The sequence below is a fragment of the Bombina bombina genome, chromosome 3 (assembly GCF_027579735.1).
Source record: "Bombina bombina isolate aBomBom1 chromosome 3, aBomBom1.pri, whole genome shotgun sequence".
Lineage (NCBI taxonomy): Eukaryota > Metazoa > Chordata > Amphibia > Anura > Bombinatoridae > Bombina > Bombina bombina.
Genome location: NC_069501.1, coordinates 1,202,633,916 through 1,202,653,795, shown reverse-complemented (window position 1 = coordinate 1,202,653,795; position 19,880 = coordinate 1,202,633,916). Strand labels below are relative to the sequence as shown.

Genomic DNA, 19,880 nt, shown 5'->3' with positions numbered 1-19,880 from the left:
TGAGGCAGAGCATGGCCCTTACCTCCAGCGATAATTTCTTTCAAGCCGGGCCCGAATAAGGTCTGCCCTTTGAAAGGAATATTAAGCAATTTAGATTTAGAAGTCACGTCAGCTGACCAGGATTTAAGCCATAGCGCTCTGCGCGCTTGGATGACGAAACCAGAGTTCTTAGCCGTAAGTTTGGTTAAATGTACGACGGCATCAGAAACAAATGCGTTAGCTAGCTTAAGTGCTTTAAGCTTGTTCATAATTTCATCCAATGGAGCTGTGCGAATGGCCTCTTCCAGAGACTCAAACCAGAATGCCGCCGCAGCAGTGACAGGCGCAATGCATGCAAGGGGCTGTAAGATAAAACCTTGTTGAACAAACATTTTCTTAAGGTAACCTTCTAATTTTTTATCCATTGGATCTGAAAAGGCACAACTATCCTCCACCGGGATAGTGGTACGCTTAGCCAAAGTAGAAACTGCTCCCTCCACCTTAGGGACCGTCTGCCATAAGTCCCGTGTGGTGGCGTCTATTGGAAACATTTTCCTAAATATAGGAGGGGGGGAAAAGGGCACACCGGGTCTATCCCACTCCTTGCTAATAATTTCTGTAAGCCTCTTAGGTATAGGAAAAACGTCAGTACACACCGGTACCGCATAGTATCTATCCAGCCTACATAATTTCTCTGGAATTGCAACCGTGTTACAATCATTCAGAGCCGCTAATACCTCCCCTAGCAATACGCGGAGGTTCTCAAGCTTAAATTTAAAATTAGAAATCTCTGAATCCAGTCTCCCTGGATCAGATCCGTCACCCACAGAATGAAGCTCTCCGTTCTCATGTTCTGCAAATTGTGACGCAGTATCGGACATGGCTCTCCCATCATCAGCGCGCTCTGTCCTTAACCCAGAGCAATCGCGCTTGCCTCTTAATTCTGGCAATTTAGATAATACTTCTGTCATAACAGTAGCCATGTCTTGCAAAGTGATTTGTATGGGCCTCTCTGATGTACTTGGCGCCACAATATCACGCACCTCCTGAGCGGGAGGCGAAGGTACTGACACGTGAGGAGAGTTAGACGGCATAACTTCCCCCTCGTTGTCTGGTGATAATTTCTTTACAAGAAAAGATTGACTTTTATTTAAAGTGACATCAATGCATTTAGTGCACAAATTTCTATGGGGCTCCACATTGGCCTTCAAACATAGTGAACAAAGAGATTCATCTGTGTCAGACATGTTTAAACATACTAGCAATGAGACTAGCAAGCTTGGAAAATACTTTCAAATAAATTTACAAGCAATATAAAAAACGCTACTGCGCCTTTAAGAAGCACAAAAAGCTGTCACAGTTGAAATAACAATGAACCAAATTAGTTATAGCAACCAAGTTTTCACAGTAAATGTATTAAGTTAGCAAAGGATTGCACCCACCAGCAATAGGATGATTAACCCCTTAATACCCAAAAACGGATAACAATTTTATAATTAACGTTTTTATCACAGTCAAACACACTGTCACAGGTCTGCTGTCACTGATTACCTCCCTCAAAATGAATTTTGAAGACCCCTGAGCTCTCCAGAGACGTCCTGGATCATGGAGCATGAAGTAGGAAGATTGTGACTGAATTTTTACTGCGCAAAAAAGCGCTAAAATAGGCCCCTCCCACTCATATTACAACAGTGGGGAAGCTCAGTTAACTGTTTCTATGCAGAAAACAAAGATAGCCAATGCCATGTGGTAAAAATCATGCCCCAATAAGTTTTATCACCAAGTACCTCACAAAAAACGATTAACATGCTAGTAAACGTTTTGAACATACATTTTAAAAACTATGAAGTGTTATTAATAAGCCTGCTACCAGTCGCTTTTACTGCAGTTAAGGCTCATACATTACTTCAGTATTAACAGTATTTTCTGAGTCAAATTCCATTCCCTAGAAAATACTTCAGTGTACACACACTCATCAGCCTAATACCAGTCGCTACCACTGCATTTAAGGCTGAACTTACATTACATTGGTATTAGCAGTATTTTCTCAGTCAATTCCATTCCTTAGAAAAATAATTTACTGCACATACCTCGTTTGCAGGGGGGCCCTGCATGCTATTCCCCTTTTCTGAAGTTACCTCACTCCCCAGAATGTGTGAGAACAGCCAGTGGATCTTAGTTACGTCTGCTAAGATCATAGAAAACGCAGGCAGATTCTTCTTCTAATGCTGCCTGAGAACAAACAGCACACTCCGGTGCCATTTAAAATAACAAACTTTTGATTGAAGAAATAAACTAAGTTTAAAAACACCACAGACCTCTCACAACGACCTATCTTTAGTTAGGTTGCAAGAGAATGACTGGATATGACATGTGAGGGGAGGAGCTATATAGCAGCTCTGCTTGGGTGATCCTCTTGCAACTTCCTGTTGGGGAAGAGATATAATCCCATAAGTAATGGATGACCCGTGGACTGACTACACTTAACAAGAGAAATTAGATTTATTCTTAGCCTTGAAAGGCCTATCCTGTGGGAGGGCATGGCCCTTTCCCCCAGTGATGTCTGAAATAGTCTCCTTCAAATCTGGCCCAAAAAGGGTCTTACCTTTGAAAGGAATATTAAGCAGTTTTGTCTTGGAAGATACATCCGCCGACCAAGACTTTAGCCAGAGCGCTCTGCGCGCCACAATTGCAAACCCTGAATTTTTCGCCGCTAACCTCGCCAATTGCAAAGCGGCATCTAAAATAAAGGAATTAGCTAACTTAAGTGCGTGAATCCTGTCCATGACTTCCTCATATGGAGTCTCCTTATTGAGCGACTTTTCTAGTTCATCGAACCAAAAACACGCCGCCGTAGTGACAGGAATAATGCACGAAATTGGTTGGAGGAGGAAACCTTGCTGAACAAAAATCTTTTTAAGCAAACCCTCCAATTTTTTATCCATAGGATCTTTGAAAGCACAATTGTCCTCAATGGGAATAGTCGTGCGTTTGGCTAGCGTAGAAACTGCCCTCTCAACCTTAGGGACTGTTTGCCATGCGTCCTTCCTTGGGTTGACCATGGGGAACAGTTTCTTAAATATAGGCGGTGGGACAAAAGGAATGCCTGGTTTCTCCCACTCCTTAGCCACTATGTCCGCCACCCTTTTAGGTATCGGAAAGGCATCAGGGTGCACAGGGACCTCTAGGAATTTGTCCATTTTGCACAATTTTTCTGGAATGACCAAAGAGTCACAATCATCCAGAGTAGTTAGTACCTCCTTAAGTAAGGCGCGGAGGTGCTCTAACTTAAATTTAAATGTCACAACATCAGGTTCTGCCTGTTGAGAAACTCTTCCTGAATCAGAAATTTCTCCCTCCGACAAACCCTCCCTCACTGCCAATTCTGACTGGTGTGAGGGTATGACAGATAAATTATCATCAGCGCACTCTTGCTCTTCCACTGTATTTAAAACTGAGCAATCACGCTTTCTTTGAAATCCTGGCATTTTGGATAAAATATTAGCTATAGAATTATCCATTACTGCCGTTAATTGTTGCATAGTAACAAGCATTGGCGCGCTAGATGTACTAGGAGTCGCCTGCGCGGGCATAACTGGTATTGACACAGAAGGAGAGGATGATGAACTATCCCCACTACCTTCATTTGAGGAATCATCTTGGGCAACCTTATTAAAAGTGACAGTATTGTCCTTACTTTGTGTGGACGCCATGGCACAATTATCACATACATTTGAAGGGGGGACCACCTTGGCCTCCATACATACAGAACATGTTCTATCTGAAGGTACAGACATGTTATACAGGCTTACACAGGCTATTAATGCAATAAAACCGTTTTTAAACAAAACCGTTACTGTCTCTTTAAATGTTAAACAGAGCACACTTTATTTCTGAATGTGTGAAAAACTATGAAGGAAACATCCGATCTTTACCAAATTTGCACCCTAGTGTCTTAATGCCTTAAATGTATTGCACCCCAATTTTCAGGCTTGTAACCCCTTAAATGAGGAAAACTGAGCTGTTTTAACAATTTACAATTTTAATCCCACTACAGTCCCAGCCACAGCGTTTGCTGCGGCTTCACCTGTCCTTGGGGGTTATTTGCCACAGAAATAAGCCTTCCAGGAACGTTTTTAATGGCCACCGGACCCTCTCACATGAAGCTGCATGCACTGCATCCAAAAGAAACTGCGCAATTAAGGCGCGAAAATGAGGCTCTGCCTACTAGAGTGAAAGGCCCTTCCTGACTGGGAAAGGTGTCTAAACGACTGCCTGGCGCCTAAAAACGTTACCAATACTTTTCAAGTTCTTAAAAACACTTTAAACCACATATAAATATCGAATAAAGCAATCGATTTAGCCCACAATAGTGTCAACCAGTATATAGCCCATTAATAAGCCTTCATTCTGTTATGAGTCTAAGAAAATGGCTTACCGATCCCTAAGAGGGAAAATGACAGTCTTCTAGCATTACAAAGTCTTGTTAGAAAATGGACTAGTCATACCTTGAGCAGAAAAGTCTGCAAACTGTTCCCCCCAACTGAAGTTCTCTGGGCTCAACAGTCCTGCGTGGGAACAGCAATTGATTTTAGTTACTGCTGCTAAAATCATACTCCTCTTTTAAACAGAACTCTTCATCCTTTTCTGTTTTAGAGTAAATAGTACAAACCGGCACTATTTTAAAATAACAAACTCTTGATAGAATAATAAATAACTACAACTAACACCACATACTCTTCACCATCTCCGTGGAGATGCTACTTGTTCAGAGGGCAAAGAGAATGACTGGGGGGGCGGAGCCTGAGGAGGGGCTATATGGGCAGCTTTTGCTGTGCTCTTTGCCATTTCCTGTTGGGGAAGAGAATATTCCCACAAGTAAGGATGACGCCGTGGACCGGACACACCAATGTTGGAGAAAGTTATATTTTAATTGTAGTTTAGTTTTTGTCTCCCCTTATTCCATCATTGGATCACCAGATCATAGTTAATATAATCTCACTGTTTTTAAGTGACCTGGGAGTGCTATTTCAGTGTATTCTTTTTTCTTCTAGTAACAATGTTTAAACTTAAGTTGCCCCCTTATCTCTTTTGCTAAGGTCATTTAGAGACAGATATAAATCAGGCAATTAAAAGAATGTGCAAATAAGGCTGTGTAGAAGGAAAGGTAGATAAGGGGGACAACTTAAGTTTAAACATGGCAGCACCCATTATTTAGTGAAATTCAGTGGAATTTAGCAAATCAACAATTACAAGGAAAGAGGACAAAATAAATAATGAAAGTATATTGCAAAGATTTTAACAATACATGAACATATTATATTACAATCTCATACTGTTTAATTTCCCTTTAAATTTACTTAATTCTCTTGGTATCCTTTGTTTAAAGCATAGCTAGGTAGGTTCATGAGAAGCAGTGTATTACTGGGAACTAGCAGCTAAATGGTCGCTACACACAAGTGCTTCTTGTTATTGGCTCATTAAATATGTTCAGCTAGCTCCCAGTAGTGCACTGCTGCTCTGCAACTGAATTTAAAGGGACATGGGCAAGTGATTTAAACAACTTTCCATATTACTTCTGTTATCAAATTTGCTTCATTCTCTTGGTATTCTTTGTTGAAGGAGCAGCAATGCAATACTGGGAGCTAGCTGAACACATGAAGAACCAATGACAAGAGGCATCTATGTGCAGCCACCAAACAGCTAGCTCCTTGTAATGCATTGCTGTTTCTGAGCCTATCTAGATATCCTTTTAAACTAAGGATACCAAGAGAACTAAGCAAAATTAAAAAATAGAAGTAAATGTCTCTGTATGAATCATGAAAAAACATTTTTGGGTTTCAAGTCACTTTAACTATGAGTTTACAAGGGTTGTTATATTTTATAAAATGTTTAGCTAGGGTTACACTGAGTTTAAAGTTACAGACTGTCAGAAAAGGTTGCACAATTCTACAAACAAACGGCGAGATTACGAGTCTTGTGTTAGCCTTAAAAAGCAGCGTTGAGAGGTCCCAACGCTGCTTTTTAACGCCTGCTGGTATTACGAGTCTGGCAGGTACAGGTGTACCGCTCACTTTTCTTCCACGACTCAAGCTTACCGCAAATCCCCTTACGTAAATTGCGTATCCTATCTTTTTAATGGGACTTGCATAACGCCGGTATTACGAGTCTTGGAAGAAGTGAGCGGTAGACCCTCTCCTGTCAAAACTCCTACCGCATTTAAAAGTCAGTAGTTAAGAGTTTTATGGGCTAACTCCGTAACATAAAACTCTTCACTAAAGTGCTAAAAAGTACATTAACACCCATAAACTACCTATTAACCCCTAAACCGAGCCCCCCCCCCCCACATCGGAAACAATTAAATTAAAAGTTTAACCCCTAATCTGCCGACCGGACATCGCCGCCACTTTAATAAATATATTAACCCCTAAACCGCCGCACTCCCGCCTCGCAAACACTAGTTACATTTTATTAACCCTTAATCTGCCGTCCCTAACATCGCCGACACCTAGCTACATTTATTAACCCCTAATCTGCCGCCCCCAACGTCGCCGCTACTATATTAAAGTTATTAACCCCTAAACCTAAGTCTAAACCTAACCCTAACCCCCTAACTTAAATATAATTTAAAATAATCTAAATAAAATGTCTACAATTAAATAAATTATTCCTATTTAAAACTAAATACTTACCTTTAAAATAAACCCTAAGATAGCTACAATATAACTAATAGTTACATTGTGGCTATCTAAGGGTTTATTTTTATTTTACAGGCAAGTTTGTATTTATTTTAACAAGGTACAATAGTTATTAAATAGTTATTAACTATTTAATAACTACATTGTTAAAATAAAGACAAATTTACATGTAAAATAAATCCTAACCTAAGTTACAATTACACCTAACACTACACTATAATTAAATTAATTACCTAAACTTCCTACAATTAATTACAATTAAATTAAATAAACTAAAGTACGAAAAACAACAAACACTAAATTACAGAAAATAAAAAAATAATTAAAATTTTTTAAAACTAATTACACCTACTCTAATCCCCCTTATTAAATTAAAAAATCCCCCCATAATAATAAAAATCCCTACCCTATACTAAATTACAAATAGCCCTTAAAAGGGTCTTTTGCGGGGCATTGTCCCAAAGTAATCAGCTATTTTACCTGTAAAAAAAAATACAATACCCCCCCAACATTAAAACCCACCACCCACACACCCAACCCTACTCTAAAACCCACCCAATCCCCCTTTAATAAAACCTAACACTACCCGCTTGAAGATCATCCTACCTTGAGCCGTCTTCACCCAGCCGGCACAAGTGGTCCTCCAGAGGGGCAGAAGTCTTCATCCGATCCGGGCAGAAGAGGACCTCCAGACGGGCAGAAGGCTTCATCCAGGCGGCATCTTCTATATTCATCCATCCGGAGCGGAGCGGGTCTATCTTCAATCCAGCCGACTCGGAGCATCCTCTTCAAATGAAGTCCAAGCGAAGAATGAAGGTTCCTTTAAATGACGTCATCCAAGATGGCATCCCTTGAATTCCGATTGGCTGATAGGATTCTATCAGCCAATCGGAATTAAGTTAGGAAAAATCCTATTGGCTGATTAGATCAGCCAATAGGATTGAAGTTCAATCCTATTGGCTGATCCAATCAGCCAGTAGGATTGAGCTTGCATTCTATTGGCTGTTCCAATCAGCCAATAGAATGTGAGCTCAATTCTATTGGCTGATTGCATCAGCCAATAGGATTTTTCCTACATTAATTCCGATTGGCTGATAGAATCCTATCAGCCAATCGGAATTCAAGGGACGCCATCTTGGAGGACGTCATTTAAAGGAACCTTCATTCTTCGCTTGGACTTCGTTTGAAGAGGATGCTCCGCGTCGGCTGGATTGAAGATGGACCCGCTCTGCTCTGGATGGATGAAGATAGAAGATGCCGTCTGGATGAAGCCTTCTGCCCGTCTGGAGGTCCTCTTCTGCCCGGATCGGATGAAGACTTCTGCCCCTCTGGAGGACCACTTGTGCCCGGCTGGGTGAAGATGGCTCAAGGTAGGGTGATCTACAAGGGGGTAGTGTTAGGTTTTATTAAGGGGGGATTGGGTGGGTTTTAGAGTAGAGTTGGGAGTGTGGGTGGTGGGTTTTAATGTTGGGGGGGTAATGTATTTTTTTTTTACAGGTAAAAGAGCTGATTACTTTGGGGTAATGCCCTTTTAATGGCTATTTGTAATTTAGTATAGGGTAGGGAATTTTATTATTTTGGGGGGCTTAGATTAGGTGTAATTAGTTTCAAATTCTTGTAATTATTTTATTATTTTCTGTAATTTAGTGGGTTTTTTTTCGTAATTTAGTTTATTTAATTTAATTGTAGTTAATTGTAGTTAGTTTATGTAAATAATTGTATTGTTAGGTGTAATTGTAATTTAGGTTAGGATTTATTTTACAGGTAAATTTGTCTTTATTTTAACTAGGTAGCTATTAAATAGTTAATAACTATTTAATAACTATTGTACCTAGTTAAAATAAATACAAAGTTGCCTGTAAAATAAATATAAACTGTAAGCTAGCTACAATGTAACTATTAGTTATATTGTAGCTAGCTTAGGGTTTATTTTATAGGTATTTAGTTTTAAATAGGATTAATTTATTTAATTGTAGTAATTTTATTTTGTTTTATTTAAATTATATTTAAGTTAGGGGGGGTGTTAGACTTAGGGTTAGACTTAGGTTTAAGGGTTAATAAATTTAATATATTAGCGGCGACGATGGGGGCGGTAGATTAGGGGTTAATAAGTGTAGGTAGGTGGCGGCGACATTGGGGGCGGCAGATTAGGGGTTAATAAATATAATGTAGGTGTCGACGATGTTGGGGGCAGCAGATTAGGGGTTCATAGGGATAATAGGTTGCGGCGGTGTCTGGAGCGGCAGATTAGGGGTTAATATTATAATGTAGGTGTCGGCGATGTCGGGGCGGCAGATTAGGGGTTAATAAGTGTAAGATTAGGGGTGTTTAGACTCGGGGTTCATGTTAGGGTGTTAGGTGTAGACATAATTTTTGTTTCCCAATAGGAATCAATGGGGCTGCGTTAGAAGCTGAACGCTGTTTTTTTGCAGGTGTTAGGTTTTTTTCCAGCTGAATCTGCCTCATTGTTTCCTATGGGGAAATCGTGCACGAGCACGTTTAGCCAGCTTACCACTACTGTAAGCAACGCTGGTATTGAGGTGAGATGTGGAGCAAAATTTTGCTCTACGCTCACCTTTTTGCGGCTAACGTCGGGTTTAAAAAAACCTGTAATACCAGCGTTGTCTTAAGGGAGCGTTAAAAAAAATGCTCGTTAGCAACGCACCCCTGTTACCGCAAAACTCGTAATCTCAAAACTCGTAATCTCGGTGAAATGTAGCCAAAGCCAAAGGGTTGATAAAAAATTTAAAAATGTGAAATGTAGCCAAAGCCAAAGGGTTAATAAGTCTAACAGAATAACATTTTATTTTCTGTTCCTGGTGACATATTGAGTGTCTAACACTTAGATAACATAGATTAGACAGTGACATTTTAAATGTCATCGGTATTACAGTGACATTTCAACTGCAAATCTAAAAGATTAATGTAATACTGTCAGCATATAATGTGGTAACTTTAATCCATGATTTTTTTTTTACATTTTGATATAGATATAACAAGTAACTAATTATTCATCAAACAACTATATCAACAAACCCATCACTTCATTCATTCAAAATAAAGATTAAAAAAATAAAAAATAAAATGTTATTTGATTTTCTTTGGCATGATAATTAAATACAAATGTCAAAAGCGAGCAAAGTAATCTTCCTAACTGCAGGGTACCTTATAATCTTTTAGAAAAAAAAAAGCTTATTTAAAGGGACAGTGTACCCATTCACCAGTTTTGCATAACCAACAGTTATATTAATACATATATTACCACTGTGATTACCTTGTATCTAAGCCTCTGCAGACAGTGCTTTTGACAGACATGCAGTTTAGGCAATCAGTGCAGACTCCTAAATAACTCCACGGGAGTGAGCACAATGTTATTAATATGAAACACATGAACTAGCACTGTCTAACTGTTAAAAACTTTCAAAATGCTCTGAGCAACGGTTTTAGAAATGAGTTTGAGCCTACCTAGGTTTAGCTTTTCAAAAATACCACCAAGGGAACAAAGCAAATTTGATGATAAAAGTAAGTTGTTTACAATTGCATGCCCTATCTGAATCATGAAAGTTTAATTTTGACTCAACTGTCCCTTTAATCATTTTTGTTCAAAATTCACCATTAAAGACTATGGGAATTTTTGAAGATAAATCATTTGAAAAGCTTGAACAAGACACAATAGTGTGATAGTGAAAACTTTTATTGTGCAATAGCATCTTACTATCAGGCTACTTCATGCATATGACCACGATCTTTCTGAATTTTGACTGTTTTTTTTCTGGTGTTCACAGTCATAGAGGTTGAAAGGCTTGTGTGTTGTTTGATAGCTTTTAATAGTGTGTAGTGGCGCTTAGAGGTGTTGTGCACAATTAACCTGCTCTGCTCGAAAACCATATATAATGGTGGTTATGTTCCTAAAAAGGGACATAAACAGGTTGAGATCTGTGCATATCCTAAAAGGGCTAATTAATTAAAAATAGATTGCATATATAAAATTGTTTAAAAATTGCTGGCAATTATTTTAAAATAATTTTTGAAAATAAACAAAATTAATTACATAGCTATGCTGCCTGGAGAAGCCAACTCCACCCCCCTTCTCAGTGTTTAGACACAGGCATTGTATGTCAACTGAGTTCACAGCTTCTAGGCATGCTCCAGCAGTTAATCCCTATTCATTTTTGCATTCTACCAAACAACAATAGATATAGATACAGCCATAGAAGGAAATGTGTGGGGGGAGTTAGAGCTTTACAATTCAGAAACTAAAAAGAAAGGGTTAATGGTGAGGCACTGCAGTATACATTTGCAGGTAAAGTAATTAAAGTACATATTATTATATTTTGTCTCTATCCCAACTTGTTTTATGTCCCTTTAAAAGGATTTAAACAGGAACATTTTCCTAATGTATAATGTTTGGGTAACGCGATAATAAGTCAAAAAGTGTTGCCCTGGGTTGATAAAATCAGGACAACACTTTTTGACCTGCTACAGTTAGACAAAGAGTTTAAAAAGTTACTGTTGAACCAATTTCTATGGTTTTGGAGCACAGCAGTTTAACTGCATACATATCACCTTTTAGCTGTTACACTTGATCAGTAAAAAAAAGTCCCCTCTGTAAATGTGCCTTTAAATGAAGAGAATTTTGATTGTGATCAGAAAAACAGGACTGGTACGTTTTATATATAGGGCCATGTTTCAACAAAATGAAAGAGATATATGTGTGTGTGAGAGAGTGTGTGTGTGTAGTGTGTGTGTGTAGTGTGTGAGTGTGTGTGTGAGGGTCTGTGTGGGTGTGAGAGAGTGTGGGTGTGTGAGAGAGAGTGTGTGTGTGAGACAGTGAGTGAGTGTGTGAGGGTGTGAGAGTGTGAGTATGTGTGTGAGTGTGTAAGAGAGTGTGTCTGTGTGTGAGAGTGTATATGTGAGTGTGGGTGTGCGAGTGTATGTGAGTGTGTGAACAGAGGCACTATCAGTGTGATGAGAGTGGGAAGTGACATCACCAGATTGGGGCGGGGCTTAGGTTTGTTTGTCTGTGTCGCAGTTAGTTAGTGAGATCAATGCTACCAGATGTATGTTTCCATGCTCTACAATAAAATAGAGTTGTACCATTTTTACTGTGTCCTGCATCTCATGACATGGTGTCAGAAGTTCTTGCCTGCGCTTCTGTTTCCTGATCGATGACGATGTCAAAGTTTACCCCACCTGAGCCTTTTGATTTCTCTCAGCCTGCAGCTTGGCCCACATGGCGTCAGCGGTTTCAGCGCTTCAGGATTGCTTCCAAGCTGGACAAGGAGAGTGGTGAAGTACAAGTTAATTCTTTTTATACTCTATGGAGAAAGATGTGGAGCCTGTGTTCAATGCTTTTACTTTCCAAGAAGGGGAAGAATTTGACTTTGAAATAGTTATGGATAAACTCAGTGCCCACTTTGTGCCCAAAAGAAACGTGGGAGAATCTGTGGAGTCATTTGTGCGCAGCCTGTATGAACTAGCTGAATTCTGTGAGTTTGGTGTTGCTAAAGAAGAGCAAATCAGAGACAGAATAGTCATAGGAATTGCAGATGCTGAAGTCTCACTGAAGCTACAGTTAGAGTCTGATTTAACATTAGCTGGGGCTATTAGGATGGCCCGCCAGAGTGAACTGGGGAAAAAGCAAAGTGCTGATCTGAGGTCTGAGAGTATTGTGGATGAAGTGCAACAGTCCAGGAAAACTGCTAGTGAAAGGCACAGTGTGAGTGGTAGACCTAGGGCAACAGATAGGCCCAGAAGTGGATGGGCACAGCATGCCCGATACACATGGTGCAACCGTGCCCATGATCAGAGTGTCATATGCCCTGCTAAAGACAAAAGATGTAGAAAATGTAACAGGATGGGCCATTTTGAAGTGGTGTGTAAGACTGAATATATTAAGGAGATGCAGGTGAATATTGACCAGGAGGGTCAAGAAGTGTCCTTTGTGGGGTCTGTTGTTGAACGGCCGGGTTCAGAAGATGATTGGAGGGTTACCCTTACTGTAATGGGAGCCAAAGTTGCCTTTAAGATTGACACAGGAGCAGACATCACTGTAATGTCTCTTGCAGCGTTCATAAAACTGCCTCGACAGCCCCAGCTGGCGAAAGTTACAACAAAAGTCCATAGTCCTGGTGGCCGCATTGATTGTGCGGGGAAATGCCAGCTGCGAGTACAAGCAAAGGAAATTCACCATGTGGGTGCATGTGATTAGAGGTCAGTGTGTTAACAACTTATTGAGCAGAAAAGCAGCCTGTGGTTTGGGCCTAGTGGCCAGAGTGAATGAGATCTCAGAAGATATGTTTGGTGAATTGGGCCTACTGAATTGCAACCCAGTCCATATATCACTTAAAGGTGACGCAGTTCCATACAGTATTACCACTCCCCGCAGAATCCCGTTCCCGCTCATGCCTCAAGTGGAGAAGGAGCTTTTGCGTATGAAGAATATGGGGGTTATTGAAGAGGTTGTTGAAGCAACTGACTGGTGTGCCCCCATTGTGCCTGTTGCGAAGAAAAAAAACGGGAAGGTACGCATCTGCGTAGACTTGAAAAGGCTGAATGAGGCGGTGAAGAGAGATATGTGCTGCCAACACTTGAAGACATAGCTCTGAAATTGGCGGGGGCGAAGTTCTTCTCTACATTGGATGCTTCTAGCGGCTTCTGGCAGATACCTCTAGATCCAAAGTACCGCAAACCGACTACCTTCATTACACCAGTAGGTCGGTTTTGTTTTTGCAGACTCCCCTTTGGGATATCCTCTGTTCCTGAAGTCTTCCAAAGAGAAATGAGTTCTCTCCTAAAAGAGACCACGTGGGCAAGGCAGTCGTTATGGACGACATCTTAGTGTATGGGTCTACATTGGAGAAACATGATCAGCGATTGAGCTGTGTGCTGCAGACTATCAGAGAGTCTGAGCTGAAGCTAAACAAAGAGAAATGCCATTTTTGGGAAAGCTGAGTTATGTTACTTTGGGCATATCATCAATGGGGATGGCATCAAGCCAGACCCCGAGAAAATTTGTGCTATTGAACAGATGAAAAATCCTTCTGATGTACATGAGCTGAGACAAATATTGGGCCTTGTAAATTATGTGGGCAGGTTCCTTCCAGATTTATCCACAATACTACACCCTATCACAGAGTTGCTAAAGAAAGATGTTGCCTGGGTCTGGGGACCTTCACAGGAAGAATCTTTTATGCAGGTTAAATCCCTGCTGGGGTCTGCCCCAGTGTTGGGGTTCTACGACCCTTCCAAAAAGACTGTGGTTAGTGCTGATGCGAGCAGTTATGGGCCGCCCTCCTGCAGCGGAATGAAAACAAACTACAGACCATCGCCTACTGTTCCCGTACACTGACGGCTGCTGAGTCAAAATACACCCAAATTGAGAAAGAGTGCCTGGCTGCGGTTTGGGCCTGTGAGTGCTTTCAGCGTTACCTAGTGGGTTTAGAGAAATTTAGTCTGGAGACTGATCATAAACCGCTAGTCCCTCTAATCAATTCTATGATATTGACAAAACACCCTTAAGATGCCAGAGACTTCTAATGAGGCTGCTCAGATTCAACGTTCAGGCAGTGCATGTGCCAAGGAAACAACTGGTTGTGGCAGATACACTATCCAGGCTCCCGCTGGCTGCTGCTGAAGAGTCTTCAACGGAATCAGATGTGAAAGTGTATGTAGATTCAGTTCTGGCCTCCAAATCCATTTCTTCAGGGAAGCTAGAACAAATAAGGAAAGAGACATATTTAGATACAGACCTTCAAGAAGTTATAAAGTACATAAAAGAAGGTTGGCCTGAGAGTCGGGGCAGCCGGGATATCTTTAAGTTCATACCAGTCAGAAAGGTCGCAGCTCACGGAGCTGGATGGGTTGGTGCTGTTCCAGGACCGCATTGTTATTCCTGTTAGCATGCTGCAGGAGATGTTAAACAGGATTCACGATGGCCACTTAGGCATTACAAAGTGCAGAGAAAGGGCAGCTACGACTGTATGGTGGCCTGGAATCAGTTCCGACATTGCAAGCCATGTGTCTAAATGTGCCTTTTGCCGGGAACGCCGGCCTACTCAGAGAAGGGAGCCCTTGATTTCTACTCCGCTGCCTGCAGGCCCGTGGCAGAAAATAGCTGCTGATTTGTGCAAACTGCACAGGAAAAAGTTCTTAGTCGTGATCGACTACTATTCCAGGTATTTGGAAATTGCACCTTTGAATGAAATCACAAGTCAAGCCGTTATCACTCGTCTCAAGAGCTTGTTCGCCCGGTGGGGCATACCAATGGAGCTGGTGAGTGATAACGGAATGCAGTTCGCTTCCACCGAGTTCAGTTCTTTCAGCAGGGAATATGATTTTATACATTCCACGTCAAGTCCACATTACCCGCAGGCCAACGAAATGGCTGAAAGGGCAGTTCAAACAACAAAATTTATTTTAAAGCAATCTGAGCTGTACCTGGCCCTCTTGTCCTATAGGGCGACTCCCATTCAAGCCACGGGGTTTAGCCCGGCACAACTGATGCTAGGACGCCAAATTCACACCACCTTACCCTCTGTGGGTGTCTTCCAGCCAACTAGCTCTATTCCTCGGGACAAAGTCCTTAGGAGGGATGAAGAGGCAAAAAGGGGCTATTGATTCTTCTACGACAGGAGACATTCTGTGAGGCCCTTGCAGGAGCTGAATGCGGGGCAAAGTCTCAGAATTAAACTTGATGATGAGAAGAAATGGAAGACGCCTGCTACAGTAATTGGACACTCTCTTATGTAGTCCTTACTGATGGAGGGACAGTTACACGCCGTAACCGAAAACATCTTCAGCCTGTACCTGAGAGTTTGGAACTGGATGCCTCAGTACCACCGCCGGTGGGATCCCCTGTTTTAAAAGGAGTGCCTTCCCCTCAGCAAGATCACAGCGGGGATATGTCTTTGCCTCCAGCGGACTCTCAATCACCTTCTTCTGTATCAGAGGACAGTTCATGTAGAGTTACATCAAGTGGAAGAGTGGTGAAACTTCCGGCCCGATATCGGGATTAACTTTAGTTAGAACAGTGACCGGAAGTATGGGCAGAATAATCCCATGGTCACTGTGGACTAGGGTAGTCTACCCCGATGTTCAATTCAGGATGTAATTCATGTTGTTTATATTTTCTGTAACTTCTTATTTGTTATATACTATACAACATTGTTGTTGTATACTTTGTTATTTGTTATATTCAAATGAAAAAAAAAAATGTATGCTTTGTTTTTTTTAAAAGGGGGAAGATGTGATGAGAGTGGGAAGTGACGTCACCAGATTGGGGGCGGGACTTAGGTCCATTTGTCTGTGTCGCAGTTAGTTAGTGAGATCAATGCTACCAGATGTATGTTTCCATGCTCTACAATAAAATAGAGCTGTACCATCTTTGCTGTGTCCTGCATCTCATGACAATCAGTATAATGAGCATGTATTTGTGTTGGCTTATTGATTTCACAAATTGTTAATAGTGTGTAAGTAGTAATTATTCATTTAAAAGAGAGGGAGGAGAGAGAGCAAAAGAGAGGGGAAGGGAGAGAGAGCAAGGCATGGGACAGCTGTACTGCAAAAAATGGCCCGTGTGAACGGGCTTTAGGTGTAGTGTTTAATAAATGAATAATAAGTATTTACAAACTATTAACAATTTGTGAAATCTATTCTTTTGCTCTCTCTCCCCCCTCTCTTTTGTGCTCTCTCTCTCCCTGCTCTCTTTTGCTCTCTCTCTTTCCCCCTCTTATTTTCTCTCTCCCCCTCTCTTTTGCTCTCTCTCTCTCCCCTCTCCTTTTTCTCTCTCTTCCCTCTATTTTGCTCTTTCCCCACTCTTTTGCTCTTTCCCCTCTATTTTGCTCTCTCTCCCCCTCTCTTTTGCTCTCTCTTACCCTCTCTTTAGCTCTTTCCGATCTCTTGTGCTCTCTCCCCCTCTCTTTCTATGTCTCTCTTACACTCTCTTTAGCTCTTTCTCATCTCTTTTGCTCTCTCCCCATGTCTTTCTATCTCTCTCCCCACTCTCTTGTGTGCGGCCCGCCCCCACCACACCCGACCACGCCCCGGCACATCCCCGATCATGCCTGGCCACGCCCACTTCCGCCACACCGGGCCGCTAACAGCAGATCCGGTAGACTAAGGCCAGGTGTGTTTGTCTTTATGCTGTCTCTACTGCGCATGACAGCTTCGGACAAACACACTTGGCCTTTTATATTAAAGGATGAACTGGCTGAGCAGGTCCCTTTAAAGTCCCCTGCTCTGTCTCAACCATCACATTTAAATTTGACTTTAGCTTTCCTAAAATAAAGACAAAGTTATCATAACAAGAACCTTCCTAAATACTAATCTGTTTCTGTAAGGAGAATTATGTTTAGAGAGTACTACAAAAAAAACAACATAAAGATGAGAAGTTTGGTTATTTATGAGTTGATGGTAAACCAACCTTAATGTCTTCTTCTGGCCAAGAGTTTAGCATAGTTGCAATGTGACCTTTGTCATGAATAGTGATAAAAAGTCCACTGGAAAAAGAAAGAGAAAACCATTTAGTTTTACTATCCAAAATTGTCTCACAATAGATAAATTATTAAAAATAAAAATGCAAAGAAAAGAAAAAAAGTAATAAATAAAAATTGCTCCATTGTTTACACATCCTACTTCAGTATCTGTTATTGCTCAGAATATATATTTAGAGAATAAAAATTTTTGTTTCTGCCTTTGGAGAAACCATTGTGTCCATTACAGGGACAGTAAAGTCAAATTTAAACTTTAACCCTTTGAGTGCTAATGACGGCTCTGAGCCGTCACAGAGTTTCTCACTCTGGTGTTAATGACGGCTCAGAGCCGTCATGAGCACTCTCCCACCTTGAGGGAGATCTGGGGGCTCCTTACTGATCCTACCCCGGCGATCGTGCCTGTAGAGTGACAGGCATCGCCGGGGCTTCACGTGATGCGCGGTGACATCACGCGCAATTACGTGATGACGTCACCGCGCAACTTTATTTATACTTAACAATAGGAGGAGGGGGCATGCTGCTTAGAAGCCTGTATCTCAGGCATCTAAGCAGCTACAGACCCCCAAGACCCATTGTTGGAAAGGTAATCGCCTAACCTTTCCAACAGTGTAAGTCTTGGGGGTCTGCAAAAAAAAAAATTAAAAAGTAAAAAAAAAGTTTTCAAACATTTCAATAATAATAATAATAATAAAAAAAAAATATTAGCACCCAGGTGGGAAATGGCTTAGCAGCCAAAGGGTTAATGGATTGGATAGAGCACGCATTTTTAGGATTTAGGAGCGTGCATGTTTCTTTAGCCATCTGGCAGTAGAGTTTGCTACATTGTTTATGGAAATGTTAGAGCCTAGGAATATGCACATGTCTTTGGCACTCTATGGCAGCAGTGCTTGCATGTATTTACAACATTGCTATAAACATTGCTGCAAACATTGGTGCCAGATGGTTAAAGACGTGCACGCTCCTGAGCTCACTTAGTATTAATATTTAAGTAAGCATACCAAGAGAACAAAGCAAAATTGGAAAGTTGTTTAAAATTTCATGTTGTATCTAAATCACCAAAGTTTAATTTTGACTTCACTGCCCCTTTGAAGCGCATTTGTACTCCATTGAAAATGTCTCATCATGTTCCTTTTCTGCTAATGGGTTTAATAACTCTGAGTGTCATCAAGTTTTTATAGAACTGTTTTTGTGGCTACACATTGTACACAAATAGTATATTATGTGGGTAACATCCATCATACAGCTGTAGTTCCAGTTTGCACTTAGGCCTCAACACAGATATGTATAGTTGAGGCTATATCCAAAATGAAGCTATCTTACAGGACAGGACATCTGCCCCTCACCTACTGCAGCTATTAAATACATTATAACTACTCCTGATTTTTGTATTCTATTGACAACAATGATATGATATACTATATATATATATATATATATATATATATATTATATTATATATTTAGGATGCATGCTGCCCTAGGCCTAATTTAATGCACTAGCTTTTATGCTCTCTGTCTCATTAACAAGTAGTACTCAAAATATGGAGTATATGATACAATAAGAGATCCTGAGTTAGGAGAGATACTTCATGCCTAGCTGATTGTCTGCTGTAACTTGAAATTTTGCTGCCATGAGCTCAGACCTTGTTGGCTGATATATAAATACACTTCAGCTTAACACTGATAAGAATTTTACAAACCTCCCAGCAGTGAATTACTTTTGAACCTACCGAGGCATGCTTTTCCACAAAGGACATGAAAAGAATGAAGTAAATCTGAATATAGAATATAAAAAAATTGCATCATCTTTCTGAACCATGAACCAAGTTTAATTTTGGCTTTCATTTGCTTTAAGGAGACAATTATAAGAGCGTAATAAGCAACATAATAACTTTAATCAATGTGATTATGAAACATAACATTCACAGTTACAGATCTTTGGTGAATTGACCCCCTTTGAGTGGCCTTGAAACAAGCAATACCTTTGTTAAGATAAAATCTCCTTTATCAGTTACCGTATCCATTTCCATTGAGAAAATTGTTTCTGTTATTTTTAGCGAACAAGTGGAATAGTTCTATGTCCAACTTGGCTTTTAATCATAAATAAGTTAATTAAGAAAAAGGTCAGTGACATGTTTGAAATATTTCAGTCTAGCATGGGCGAAGCAGAATAACTGTTTCTTCCTAATGTTCACAAAGCCTCATTGTTGACTATTAAGCTGGCATTCCATACATTTTTCTATAATATACTTTCTGCTTGCTTTCCGTGTAGCATTGTGGGGTTTGTGTTCTCAATAACTAAACCTTAGATCACAATCAGTTGACCTTTAACTACATTATAAAGTTACGGTATGGAGAAGACAACGCGCAAATAAAGTGCTCCTATTTACACTAAAATTCCCTTTGTGATTTATGTGCATATAAAACATCAGATTACTTTATTAATTATGAAAATAAAGGAAAAATATGTCACTTCGAATTGTGTAGAGGGACGCAAGTACAGAGAACCATTTAAAAAAATAAATACTTTCTGTATTTTATATTGTTACGCTATTTCTGTAGCCTTCAGACAGCCTCCAGTTGTGGTGTTGTGGTTGCTACAGCCAATAAAAAGTTATATTGCTGAGATTTTTTTGTGGCAGTATTGAATGTTTGTTGACTGAAAAGAGACAAAACTCATGTGTTCCCTTTGTGAAGCAGGATCATGGTTA

The 19,880-nt window shown here is 40.5% G+C and overlaps 1 protein-coding gene across 3 annotated transcripts in view; it reads right to left on the bottom strand.

Annotated features, from left to right (window-relative positions):
• The window catches only part of ME3 (malic enzyme 3), a 439,608-nt gene that overhangs the window by 235,358 nt on the left and 184,370 nt on the right, over window positions 1-19,880 (bottom strand). For all 3 annotated transcript variants that reach the window (XM_053708640.1, XM_053708639.1, XM_053708641.1), the window contains exon 5: window positions 17,101-17,176. In XM_053708640.1, the coding sequence (XP_053564615.1) occupies window positions 17,101-17,176 (76 nt within the window). The remainder of the gene's footprint in view (window positions 1-17,100; window positions 17,177-19,880) is intronic.